General features: G+C 39.5%; 1 protein-coding gene across 1 annotated transcript in view; it reads left to right on the forward strand.

Annotated features, from left to right (window-relative positions):
- Positions 1 to 13110, forward strand: part of LOC104621134 (rho GTPase-activating protein 24) — a gene marked incomplete at both ends in the record, with an annotated part of 27797 nt that extends 14687 nt beyond the window's left edge. The window contains 3 exons of the mRNA XM_010287544.1: positions 9747 to 9879; positions 12131 to 12204; positions 12989 to 13110. Coding sequence (XP_010285846.1) covers positions 9747 to 9879; positions 12131 to 12204; positions 12989 to 13110 — 329 coding nt within the window. The remainder of the gene's footprint in view (positions 1 to 9746; positions 9880 to 12130; positions 12205 to 12988) is intronic.
- Between the last annotated feature and the right edge of the window lie 1364 nt (positions 13111 to 14474).

Below are 14474 nucleotides of genomic sequence, written 5' to 3' on the forward strand. Positions count from 1 at the left end.
TATCTAGCAACATCTGTAGCACATGCTAATGATCCCCAGGAACAGCCATGCTAGCTGAGCTTTAGCAGTTGAAATGGAGAAGAGATTTTATATGCTACTGCTGTGAAGAAGGTACATAATCTCTACTGTAGCAATTAGAAACATCAGCAGGAGTTGCCTGTAAATTGCTGGTCCTGCAGTTCTGCTTGTGAAGCTGAGAATTTAGAACACTGACCTTGTATGTCTGCATGTCTCATTGTGAAGGGTACTTTTTCTGTTTACTTTTTCACATTTGAGTTTGCAGAGATGTGATTTAGGTGTAGCAATGGTCCAGAAATCAAGCAGACATAAATTCTGCTCTGATCTCTGCCATTGTTTCCACTGGGCATCTACTTTTTTCCTCCAACCTTTTGTTCCATTTGTAAACTTTTGAGGTGAAGTTCATTTCACAGTGTTTACAGAGTGCCTATGTGATTACCTTGTTTTGGGGTAACTTTTCATTGTGCTGAACAGCAGCATGGTCTTCAGGTTTGATGCAACCTGTTTGGCAAGTTGAGCTCTTGGAAAGTGGCCACAATATGAAAAATTGCTGTAGAGAAAAGAAAAAAATATATACCTTAGGGGTCTGTGCTTACTTTCTCTCTTGAATCTCCAGATCCACATTTACATTTTGCCTGTTCTCATACATCAGTAAATTATAAAGGTTGTAGCAGTTATTGCTGAGCTGATGGTTTTGTTGATGGGGCACAAAACACAATGGAGTGCAGGTCACACTTCCATAGCCGTGCCGGGTCACCAGCTCTGACTGGGAGAAAGACTAGCTGCTGTCATCAGTGTTGGAACTAATACAAAGAGATGATGTTTGAGGAGCTTGCAGTTTTTCAAACTGACATTTTTTTCTGTCACATAAGTCAAACAGAGACTTTAGAACAAGTGAAAATGCTTTGAAATGTGCGTGTAGGCTTGCGTATATGTTTGTGTGAGAAATAATTATTAAATAATCCTCCCCTTTATGCCTTCTTAGCTAATTCAATAAAATACAGAACTTGTAGAATTAAAAGCAAAAGCAAAGGTAAGATCACACAGCCGTGATGAGTACACCTTTAAAATGTCACCTCCGTTCTGTTTTAAGGTGGTTGCACCTTAAAACGCCTTAGAGCCGTTGGGAGATGGAGTTCAAAGGCACAGATCTGCTCTTCTGCCCAGAGTTCAGCTGCTGCTGAACTCCACGGTTCTGTGGAGACCCTGCCCTTCTCCCCTCTTGCGTTCCTATCCACACCCCTCTGGCAAAGGCCATGGAACGAACGCAAGCAGAACAAGTGTGCCTCATTTGAAAGAAGTAAAATAGCTCTGCTCAGAAGAAAATACATCCGTGTTTTGAAACATAAAATGTTTGACAAATGGTAGCTCTCACATGAGTTAGCAGCTGGATGTTCCAATAGTGAAGTCGGTTATAAAATTGCAGAGGGAATCCAGGAGAAGTCAGAAAGTGGTAGAAGCCTTCACGTATTAAGTTGATCTTGATCTTATAGTTGGATGTTACTGAGGAATCATAAGCTCTGTGCATGAGAATAGAACCGGTATTCAAAATTTCTCAAACTCACAGAATGAGAATACCCAGTATCTGATCTGAAACATCCAACATCCCAGCCCCTCAGTATGAAAAGTGGAACATCAGGATTTCTCATAGTCTTGGAAAGGGAAGGTACAGCTGCTACAACTGAAAACTGCTGAGGCCTTTTGTGTGAAGAAAAAAACCTCTGAAAATTGCATGTCAGTTTAAAACCAAAAATCAATAAATACCTCACTTTCTCTGTATGTATCTGCACATATTGTGAAATCTGCTTTAAGGAATGAACAGTGCAATTAGGCAATCATTCATGCTTGCTACTATTTGAAATATCCTCGGTATTTCTAGTACAGCTCCACCTCTGTGTAAAATTGTCCCCTCCAGGGAATCCATTTTGCTTGCCGTTGGGGTATTTGCTTCTCTCTGCTTGTCTGGCTTATATTTTAAATTTGAAGTCTCTCGACTCCTTTACAAAGCATACATTTGTAATGATACAAAGTGGATTATGGCTATTTGTTCTGTAAAATTAGCATAGTGAATATGACACTGCATAATAAAAATAACATAAGGGTTTGTTCCACAATTTTTACCTAGAAGGGGTACAAAATTGGATTTATCTTTTTATATTGCCTCTTTCTATCTACTATTCATCACAATTACTACCAGATGACATGAAAGTTAAGTTTGCTCAGGGAGAAACAATATATTAAAAATGTCACTCAAACTAATATTAATACTTACATGATTGATCAATGTATGTGACTTGGATTTTCATAACTACTATCACTGATGTATATAGTCCAGTAGCTCAGAAAAGTTTAAAGTTACATAGCTTGCCTGCCTGTATTTGTGTGTATGCACAAGAGAGAAGGAAAGCACATAAATGCATATTTAGCAAAGCAAAATCCCTATTACATTCTCTCATGGGTACGAATTCCTCTAAATGAGAATGCAGTACATTACAGGACAAAATATTACTTAGTGCTCTAGTCACCATTGCAGTCAGCTGAGAAAAGGATATGTAAGTGGCAGTATGTGATAGCTGGCAAATGCTGTTACTTACTGGAGCCAAGTAATCCAGAATGTCGAACTGGTATGTTTTGGTGCATTTAATCACCGGGATTGTTGAAGCAAAATAAGACAATGACGAGGATAGTACTAATGTAATATCCTCAAGGTGAGAAGGACCACATGCACAATTATTATTCTCCTCCAGAGACAAAAAGTGTTTTAAAATTTTGGTGTATGCCAGAAATTGGACCTGTCTCAGTCTCTGCCCTGGCACTGTACAGACTGCAACTAGACACTGACTTGGAAATCACTAGTTATGAAAATTGTTCTTTTATTTTCCAAATACAAGCCTGCACATAAGAATTTCTTTGTTTAGAAGCAGATAGTTCCCTACAAGGAAGGGGCTTTATTCCTTTCTAGTAGGAAAGTGCAGTTATCCCTAAACAAAACATTTTTATGTGAAATTAAGTCTTTTACTAGAAAGATGGTTCCTGCCAAACACAAATGGCCTTAGGCCTGTGAAACTTCCTGTTCATTTCTGCCTGTTCCAGGCTTCCTTTCCTGATCCTCACAATCTGCTCATTTGCCTTTCTAATTCCAGCCCTCTTGCTAACCAGCCAGCAGAAAAAACCTCTGCATGTGGCACAACTTAAAGACCTAGTCTAGCAATTAAATACACATTAGGAGACACATTTCTAGCGTGATGCAAGGGTCATTAAATCAGTTTAATTGCTGTCCTGGTGTAGGAGAGTGTGTTTTTAGTTATTGGCAGTGAAAGAACATTTGTAGTGCTTTGCATGAATTTCAGTTTCAGAAATGGAGTTGGTGTGTCAGCTGTGACTTAAAAAAAAAAAAAAGCAGTCATGTATTTCACTTGGCGGTGACAAATGACTTCTTAGATGGCCATGGTCATCTTTAAGAAAGGATGACATTTTGTTACTATGTGGAAGGTCTGAGAGTGTGTTTTTTAAAGCATTCTTCCTTAGGGTTGCAAGATTTGTGGCTTTCTCTTCAAGTAAACGAGAACAGATAGTTTATTTGTGGTGTTTTGCCATGTTTTATATATACTTGCAATCCCTGCAAAACCTTGCAGAAACTTAACAGCTTTTCTGAACAACCTATCAAATGATAAAATAATTTTGCAGCATGTTCACCACAGCTGGTTGATTTTTTTTCCTGATGGGAACCCATCTGTTTCTTAGGCCTCTGCCCACCTTACCGGAAAGCATTTGTGTCTCTCTTTAAGGATCTGTATTTTTCTAAGTAATTTTTAATATCCTTCCATAGAGTTTGTCTTTTCATTTGTCGGTCCTACATTGCTTTCTTCATTGCTGCTTTTAAAGCATCACTCTCCAACCTGAATGAATTGGCTGCTGTTATAATTACTGAAATGAATGTCTAAATTGGAAATAGAGTCTGTCAATCTTCAGTATTCCTTATGGTGCTTACTCCCCTGAATGGGTCCCTGGAAGGTAGTATGGATTGTAAACATCACAAGCACAAGGACAAAGGAGGAGAATACGTTTGGTTTTTTTCTCTGTCTAAACAGCAAAATGAGACTTAAGATCCATGTTAACTTAAAAGTAGAGCCAGGCTCTTGTGGCAGCAAAGAGAGGAGGATAAGCTGCTCAGAGCTTAAAATGGTAAATGCTTTCATATGTGTTTCACAAATTGTAGGCAAAATTTCACTTGGTACTTACATTAGGCACGGTACTGCTTGTACTAGATACACGTTATGTAGGAAAATGAGAGAGAGTGTAATGCTTCGAAAGTATCTACACAGGGGAACAAAAATTGCATAGGACATTCAACCAGTTACGTTACGCATTTGACCTGACCTTTGAATTTCTGGACCAAAGCCTGACTCCCAAAATCAGTCAAACCATTCCTGGTTCACCAGAACATTTCTGAACGCAAACCTTGCCCTCCTGGCCTCTGGGTACTGGCTTCTCAGCAGTAAACAATGCTTTTGATTCTCTCTGCAGGTAGTTATGCATATTTGTAATATTCCCTTGATGTTGCTTATTCAGTGTTCCAGTACTGGCTTGTCATGGGCTCTAGCACCTCGCCTAAGCTGGCTGCAGGCTGGCAGCAAAGGTGCGCACTGGGCAGCCAGTTAGGAACTCGTCCTCCCGTCTCAGGAAAACTTCTGTGCTGCTCTGAGAGCTGCTCTACAGAGCTGAGTACAGTTAAGCAGGGACACGGTCAGCAAATGTGGTGGTGGGTACAGGCTATGTCGGCGAGGGAGACTCTCTGTTTTCAGGATTGTGATCTGTGACACATCTGAAATGATGAAGCTGCAATTCTAGTAATTCCGGGAGCTACTGATCCACAAACTGTTTGAACCGTACTGTTCTCCTTCATTTTATTACCAGAACTCCTAAATTGAATTATAGCCTCACAGCTTGTTGTTGCCTACTATTTGTTCTTTATGCAAACTGTTTATGTGTCATCATGATCCGGAGCTATTTTTGGCACAGCATTAATCTCTTTGTAATGTGACCTTGCCCTGTTAATATTTCCTCTCTGCGAGTTTATGAGGAGCTTTGGCTTTGTGCTCTGAAGCGCTGACTCCAGCTCTCTGAACACGCTGTCTGCGTGTCCGAGAGCAAGGGTTATGCGTGGATTTCTGGTGACCTGCTGGGCTTCAGTAATTTTTGTTTATGGTAGAGAGGGTGAAAAACTCCAGGCGGTGTAATCGGTCTGACAGCCACTTCCACAGTGTCTGTGGTGTCACAAAGGAAAGTGCTGTCAAAACAGCAATGCCATGAGGGATATTAATGACAAAGTTCAAATGAATGGGGCTTTGAATACGTGTAGTCTGATGACTAAGGGGAGGCCGTGGTGCATGTGCATTTGCAATGCCTTTGCGTGGGCGGTGGCGAGGTGGGGGATGCTCCTTTGGAAACGTATCAACAGTAAAGGAGTGTTAACGTTTTAGCGAGGTAAGTAATCGTTCTCAGACTTTCCAGCCGACATGCTGAAAGAGGCCGTCTCTCAGCTTGCTGATGCTTCGTGTGTTGCATTCGGTTTTCTGCGTTGTGCTTTGTCATTCCCATGTCAGGCACATAATTATTTATTGTGCACTTGGAGAAAGTCCGCCTCAGTTAATGAGGGTTGTTCCAATTTAGGTAACAGAGGATTTTCTGCTGGACTTGACATACTCTATTTTAATATTTGTTCATGAATACTTTTAATCATGTTAATTATCAATATATAATCATGGAACACTTTGATACGACACTGTCAGATAGCAAACGAAATACCAAGATAGGCATAATCATTAAGTTTCTGTGGCTGTAATGGTCCTGGAATATAGGCCAGGTTTGAAGGGAGAACTACTGCCTTGTCTTAAACATATCAGCTGTAGCTGAAAAATGTCCAGGAGGAAAAGGTCCTCTGCAGGCCCTGGAAAAATCCACATCTTACAAACTACGCAGATGCCCTCAAGGCAGATAGGTTGGTTGACTGTGGATAGAACACTGCAGACCAGAAAGGGAAATAAATGCTCCCCATCCTCAAGAGAGCTTGCAGTTCAGCTCTCCTTTGAAATTCAAAGCTGTCCTCTATGGCTGAAATGCACTTAATGGTATTTGTCCATTGGCGATTGGAATACCTAAAATATAGATGGAGTATTAAACCTGGAGTCTGCCATTTTTAAATTTCCCTCTGTGTTCTGAAACAAAAGGTGAAAAAAATAATACTAGACTGCAAGGTCTAAACACGTCTCTGATTATACGAAACACTCTTTTAGTTACATTATTATGAAAATACTGACTATATCAATATTTATATTGAAAGAAGAAAGTTTCTAACTTTTGTCTAACTGTTGCTAAATAGAACTAAAAAATCAAATTCTTAAAGAGCTTTGCAGGCAGTATATGTGTGTGTATGTATGTTTGTTATGCCGTCAAAATCTGTATGGTAATTTCTGTATAGATAGATTAAGTCCTAAGCAGTGTTCCGGAACAGTTTAGGGGGAAAAAAAAAAGGTAACAAACCAAATTTTCCAAGATCTTATTTCGCAAGCCCACCATCTTGTGGCAGTCTGCGGTATTTCCTTAGAATTCAGTCAGAAGCAGCAAGTTAAAAAAAAAAAAAAATTTGCAAATGTGTCCCTGTCTACTAATTGGGACCTGGGTTTCTAGCCCCAGCTCAGAAAGCACCTTTGTGTATAGTCATGTACAGCATGTACTTCAGGAGGATAGTTTGTTAGCATCCTGCCTTCCCGTTTCTCCCTCAGTTCTTCCTTGGTAGAGGCACAGTTTTTGACTCAGCTAACCCTTTGCAGTGATAGTCTATCAGTACTTCACACTGAAAGGAGAAAGTTTATAAATTGCATCAGTTTTCAGGGCTTTTGTCCCCTTCTTCAGCCTTTTTATCCTCCATCTGCTGTGCCTTCAAGAAGCAAGTGTTCCACTTCACACCAAGGGACTGGTGTAAAATTATTCTTACATACTACACAAAGCATGATCTTGGCAGTACAAGGAAGGGAAGATGATACTGCTTAATCCCGTCACTGGGAGACCTGTGTGCTAACTTTTAATTGTTCTTCAGTAATTTCTCTCACTCAACCTGTTTGAATCTTGTGTTTTGGAAAGGCCTCTCTAGTTTTATGCAAATATTCTCTGGAAGGATGTGGTTTAGTTCTTCAGCAAGGCACGGGGAGTTTCCTTGTTTAAATAATAAAAATAGTAATAATAAAATCTTCAGAAAGACTGTCAATGCTAAGCAGTCAGAGTTAAATTCTCTGCAGACTGATGGCCTGGGCTCCCTTGGATGCTGCAGTGTCGGGTACTGTCCTAAGGCTGCCAGTTCACATCTGCTCTCTGTGGCTGCTGCTCTCTTTCAGAGCCTGACTGGCAAAAGTCTTTCCCTCTGTATTTGCTTTTTGCTTTCCTGACAATTTAGGAAACTGAAGATCTCTCTGTAAAATTTGCTTCTTGGATAAGGCCGATCAGTGGCAACTGCCTGGACATGCATGCCATGGTTGTGCTCTAAAAACTAGCACCAATGGCAACAAGACATGTAGGCAACTACCTGAGAGATTACTGCGGTCTGGGTTTTAAGCCCTTGGGTTGTGCCGTCTGTAAAGAGTTTTGTTAGCCAGGATGTCAAGAAAAGCTTCAGTTCACTTAGCATCTGGATAGCGGATAGGTAGAAGGCAAAGGCTAGAGGCCAAATCTGAGCTAGTATTTGAAATATAAAATTGTACAAGTATGTCTTGTTTCATGTATAGTACTGTTCCTTACATGTGTTATATATGCATCTGAAGAGCAGGGCAGGGGAAACACAGGATTCCCATTTTGGATCAAAGCCCATCTACAAGTAGAGGGTTGCAATCAAGGGATTAGAATTTGAACCTTCCTTAAAAATGTGGATTTGTGTTATTGCTTTGTTTATAGAATTTCTCTAGAAAACGCTTTTTGGCATTTTGACTGGGGATTATTAGTGATTGGTATAGAAATGTTTTCTGGAAATTTATTTTGAGGAGGGTGGTGGTGGTGGTAAGTATATACAGTGCTTTATCATTTTCTTCTCTTTTGACTTAGGTTGCTCATACCATACCACATTAACCTAAGGTCGTTCCCATCATTCTTGTTAAGATTTAACTTGGTAAAGCCATTATTGTTTTAACAGATCATTCTAAAATAATGATTAACGTACCTTTAGTAAAGCTTAAGTGCATCAAATACCAGTGGTTCCCTTTGAGAGACTGCGAGTTTAAAAAATGTTCCAAGTGTGAAGTCTTCAAAGAAAAAGAAAATACACAGTAATGCACATTGTAGAAATGTCTGTGCATCTGTTTCTTATGAATGAAATTAGCATAATTTAGTATCTGTGGTTTTGATTTTTCAGAAGTCAGAGGGGAGGATATAGCTTGCAGTACAAGTCTCTGTCTGAACCAGGGAAAGCATCTAGAACATTCCAGTAAGGATTTGAATAAATGCCTGACTAGCTAAACCCAGAGATGGAGTCAGAAGTAATCCAAGAGAGACTTCTGCATGCTAACTTGTAGTTTTTATCTATTTTTATTTATTTCTTTTCAGAGAAGTACTTCTAAATTACTACAATATAACTTTACACACCACAGAGACATTTAGGCAAGTTTTTTTGCATACTCTGAAATTGTGATTCAAATTAATTTGCATACAAATAGGCTTATTCTGTTGATTTCAGTCTACTCTCCTAACTTTCTACAGTAGTTATTTCTGCTTAATTCCTTTTTGACATTTCAAATCCTGCTAGAACTGGAATCCCTCCTGCCCCATCTTCTTACTTTTAGTATGCCTGATAAACAGCTTAGGCTCCTACCAGCTGTATCCAAAAAATCCTTAAGTCTCTTGCAAATGTAATTATGTGAAAGCATATGTCATACCAGGTCTTTGACTGGCAGCCCTATAATGTTACCTGTTGTGCTTGCACTCAGACATTTTCTAAGTTTGGTGACTTGCAGTGCCTTAGTTTGCCTGGCACAGGATAGAGCTAAAACTCATTTCCCATGGATTTACGGTTCTGTGTAAAGTATATCCAGGTTTTCTGTGTAATGGTGCAGCTAAAAGGCTGCAGTAATTTTGTGGGAGCCAGTAGGAAAATGATGCGTGCCAGGGAAAGAACTGTAATTCAGATGGGGCTAGTTCAACTAAACACCTGTGATATGTATGGTCTCCTTTAAAACTTGCTTACTTAGTACTGATACCAGAGGAGATGGTGATACAGTGGAATGGAGACATGTTTTGGAAGCTGGGGCCATCTCTGGTGGGAGAATAATCCCAACTAGTGTAAATACAATGCCTGGTTTCTGGCTCAGGTGAAAATGAAAAGCATTGGTTAAGATGGATTTTGTGTGCCAGATGCAAGATGCTTGTCAGTGAGAGCCAGGATCTTCTCAGTACCTGTGCCTGCAAATAGGGCCTTATGTGTAATTATTTATATAATAATAAATCAGCAGAGTTGACAGACTGTTGCTTGCAGGTATCCTATGTTCTTTATAGAAAAAACAAACAAACAAACAACAACAACAAAAACCAAACCAAAAAACAGATTACGGATATGATCTATAAATGTATATACTACTGCTCAGTAAAATCTGGGGTGACAATGGAAAAGTGGCAATTTTTAGCCTGTCAATCTCACAGTATTATCCTGATTCACAGTAACAACTTCTTGTATTCCAACCCAACAGCAATACAGATGTGCACACGGTGGCATCACTGCTTAAGCTGTACCTAAGGGAACTCCCAGAACCAGTCATACCATACGCAAAATACGAAGATTTTCTTTCCTGTGCCAAAATGCTCAGCAAGGAGGAAGAAACGGTGAGTTGGAAACTTCAGTAAGATGAAATAAAAGGCTGCCATGTTATAACCTGTTCCAATTTTGAGGATTAGAGAAGCTGGTGATTACCTATCCTAATTTAAGATGTGCATCTCTTAATTGAGTCTGGGTTTATATGAAAATTGTTCATATTTTCATAGCCACCTAGGCCATTTGGAAGTATAGATGAAAGTGCATAGCACAACTTTAGATGTATTTATTGCATGTCACTGAGTCCAGTTCAAGTGAACAATATTGTGGTCAATAGCTTCCATTTTGCATGGAAGAGACTTATATTTTCCTGGATTATCATTCTGAACTGTAAAAGGAAGGGTCTTAGTAGTTGCTGTCCAACTCTTGCCATTAGATCGGGGTCATCTTTTTCTAAGTATCAGGATGCCAACTTTCACTGACTTTCAGTTGAAGGCCAACAGACTCTATTCATTGCCTATCATCAGAAGGTCTCAAAAAGGTGGAAGCAGGCCACCTTCCGGACTTCTAAAACAGTGTGACACAGATAAGCAAAATAAGGGCTCTGACTGACAATATGTGCCCTGCAGTGATGTGGGTCTCCTGTATGTTAGTGTGAAGATACAAGAAACTAAGTGCTTGTTTTTACATTGTTCTGTGTGCTTATGGGTAATGAGGTCAACCCTGATATTTTTTTTTTCAAAGTAAATACAAACAGGCTCATTCTGTTGATTTCAATCTAACCTAACTTTCTAAGGTGGTTATTTCTGTTTAATTCCTTTTTGACATTTCAAATCCTGCTACAATTGGAACCCCTCCTACCTAATCTTCTAATTAAGATGAGTAGGAGCCCCTCTTTTCTAACTGAGAGACTGTGTCCTTTCTGAGCCTTCAGTTGATGACTACCAACAGCAGAGGTGGTAGTTGTTCCCATCTGATGGAATGGGGAGAGAGAGAAAGATCTGTGGCAAACTGTCTTTTATGGTCATAATCTCTTACACCCAATGAAATCAGACTGGTTTCTTCATTGTCCTTTACAGCTTGCTACAAGGTGCAAAATTTTGCCAGCTGCTTGCAAAAAGTGGGAGTGGGCTGTTCAGCTGGTTTTAATTTGAGCTGCTCTTTGCACAAGTTATGGCAGGGGATCCTCAGAGCTAAATTTGCAGCTGTTTGCTTGTGTGTGTTGCGTGTGTCTCTAACCATTGATAGCTCCCAATGTAAAGCCACCTGACAGCTCTGCAGTTAGGCACCATGCAGTTTGCACATGAGTGATATTCATTTTGAGATTAAACTTTTAGTCATTTTATATTGGCTTAGTCCAGAGTGTATTTATGTAGTTCCTCTGCAAATACGCCATGAAGCACTTTATTAAATTAATTTTGAAAGCAAGATTCAAATTACAGTGGCCTTTTGGTGCTGGAGTTGGTGCTGGCAGTTTGTGAACATTCAGTACTATAGGTGATGAGCCACCTCAGTCCTCTTTATAGTGGCTTAGCAGTCCAGCTGTAAGGTTGTCTCACTAGATTTTCAGTTGATCTTTCTCCATGCAGAAGTTAAAAGTACAGTCACTGTTAAGGGAGAGAGCTGTGCATCTTGTTTCCTTTCTTAGCCCACAACAAGCAAACTTGTGCACTATCATGGTCCGCCCATTTTGATTTGCGTTTGTTTTCATAACATACTGTAATCAAAACCCCACTGATGCTGGCAAAAAGCATACTGAAAAAGAGGGTAAAGGCACTAGTTGGTAAAGAGTGTAGCGAGAGTCTGTTTCCACAGGGCACAGAAATTGGCGTGTGATATTCTGCTTGTCCCATTCCCAGGGTGGGCACAAACTGAAATAACTGTTTATTGGTCTGAATCTAGTGTGGACCAGAACTGGATACAATACTCAAATAGTTTCTCAGCCAAAAATGCCAACTAGTTCAAACTGGAACTGTTCCTGGAAGCCTCAGCCTTGTTATCAGCAGGAGGAGGAACATAGCTGCTAGTCCAAAAAAGAAAGAGTGAAAGAGAAGCGAAAGACAGGATGAAACCAAGTTATTTATTTACTTGTTTGTTTTTATCCAGAGCTACTCCTTGTAAGACAAACACAGCTTTCCCCATCCAAAATGGGTTCTACAAGCCTTTCCTGATGGTAACGTGTATATAGCATTTAATACTGCAGTTTCAGTGATGTATTTATTGTCTTCTGATTGGAATTGCTGACATGTTTTTGAATCGCTGGTAAAATACTGTGCCTCCCCACTCTTTTTTTTTTTTTCCCCCACCTTAAACCACTTAAAGGGCCTGAAAGAACTGGTGAAGCAAGTGAAGAGCCTGCCAGCTGTCAATTATAATCTGCTGAAATATATCTGTAGGTAAGTGCTCTTGCAAGACTATCGCAATGGTATTTATAACTGTGAGCTGACAGACAAACCTGTCTGTGTATGTGCCCTAAAGGAAAAGCATCACTCACAGTCGGAAGATTGGTGAACTTAAGTGAATGCACTAAAAATAGAGGTTTACTGCATGACCAATTACTAATTTGCTCTGTCAAGGTGCACATTTACGACTTTCCTTTCATAAGCAGGCCACACTCAGGAAGAAACACAAGAAGGTAGAAGTTAATATATTCTGTCTTCTCAATAGGGCCCTGGTTTTCCCATTTCTAACTGCAGTTACTGGCCTTGGCTGTGCACTCCTGAAGCATGGTATCCTTGAAAACTGTGTTTATCTTTCAACATACAGAATAGTTTTGTGGATACATCTAAGATCTTAAAAAACATGTCTTAACACAGTTGCAATTTGTGAACTTACAGGAAGTTCCCAGCATAAAAAAAGTTTTTAAAAGAATGTAAACTTTTTTTTAATTGACAGTTTGCATTTTGAGGATATTTTATGAGCCAAGTAGTTGGATTAATTGTGCTGAGTTACCATCTTCAACAGAGTTATCTTGTAGTCAGTCCAGATTGAGATTCAAATTTTTGTTATCAATGTATCTTTTTGAAAAAAATCTCAAGAAAGTAGGAACAGCTTTGAGCTTTCAAGATATTCCATGAGGATTTGGAATTAAATATTTGAACTATATTAAGAAACCATCACATGCTTTGACTTTTTTTTTTTTTAATTCCCTTAAATTAAAGGCCTCTTTCTTCCCCACAGATTCCTTGATGAAGTCCAGTCTTATTCAGGCATAAACAAAATGAGTGTGCAAAATCTGGCTACCGTTTTTGGCCCCAACATCCTTCGCCCCAAAGTGGAAGATCCTCTGACTATCATGGAGGGTGAGCTTACTGTACATAACTTGTAGTAGAAAGAAGGAATGTCTTTAGGCTTATTAACAGTACATACCAGTCTGTGTAATATGTGGAGTAAGTTCCATATATCTGTTTTATAGGCACAGAATTCTTCAACCTGAATGAACTCCTGGGTTAAATCTTGCAGGTTACTATAAAAGTGACTGAAATGTGCAGCATTGCAAACGGACTTTGCATGAGATTGTGCTACCTTGGCAACTTCACTAGAAATGTACATTTTCTTTCAAAACTTGCTGCAAATATGGCATGTTCTTAGTCAGCACGTGTGGTTGGAGTGCAGTTAGTATTTTACCTGCAGTTCTTCAGGATGAGAAAAAGTTAGTACAGGTTCATACTGCGGTGACCAATGTAGAGTCCTCCACAAGGCAATGCTGTGTTACATGCCTTCTTGCAGAACAGTGATGAAATTGTCAGCTGCATTCTGTTATTTACAGCAATGTCCAGCTTGTAACATTTTGCTGTGATTAAGACAAAAATATGGCAATGACGATCTCCTCCTATAATTTCCTCCTAGGCTTAATCCTTGTGACTTTAATTCTCTGTAAAGTACATGATGCCTTTTCTCCCTCCAAACTTTTTTCTTAGTATGTAGGATTTACTTAACTTTCTCAGAATTTAGGGCTGTACACAGACCCTGCACTGAAAATTTTACCAAAGCTCAAAAATGTAGTGTTCATAGTTTATTTGAGAGCGTGTGGATTTATTCTTTTTCTATGAGTCTGATGCTTTCTCTCTTCCCCAGATACAATTCCCCATATACTCTTCTGAAGTCTTATGTTTCCTCCTTCTTCCTTTTAATTATAACACAACTGTGTTGTTGTGAACAGAAACATGGCATTTCCAAATCAAGGATGAAAGCAGTGAATACCCAGGGTTAGCTGTCTGAGCAGTAGCTCTCAGACAAGCCGGAAAACCTTCTAACGTGGAAAAGTTTTTGATAATCATCTTCACTTTAATGTCTGGATTCTCATTGCCACAGAGAATGGTTTGATCATGCATTTGATTCAGAAGGGTTTGCAAGAGCAGATGTCCAATTTACATGCATGTCTATTATGACTGTGCATGAGTATCATCAAACCTGTGCAGCTTCAAATACCCTTAAATCTGCATTTGTGGCTTCCTCCTGGTTTCCATACATACTTGTCTCAAATGCACTGTGACTATCTGATGTGAGGGTGCAGAGATAAGCTTCACTGTGTCTCTGAAGCCCTAGTTTACGCATCATACATCATTTACCCATGGTATTTTGAGTGAAACACAATAGTCTTTCCTGCTTTGTTTCCTTCCTCTTCAGCTGTCTTGTCATGTCTCTCACAGGAGTTACACTTTTT

This window comes from Phaethon lepturus, unplaced genomic scaffold (genome assembly GCF_000687285.1).
Source record: "Phaethon lepturus isolate BGI_N335 unplaced genomic scaffold, ASM68728v1 scaffold50265, whole genome shotgun sequence".
NCBI lineage: Eukaryota > Metazoa > Chordata > Aves > Phaethontiformes > Phaethontidae > Phaethon > Phaethon lepturus.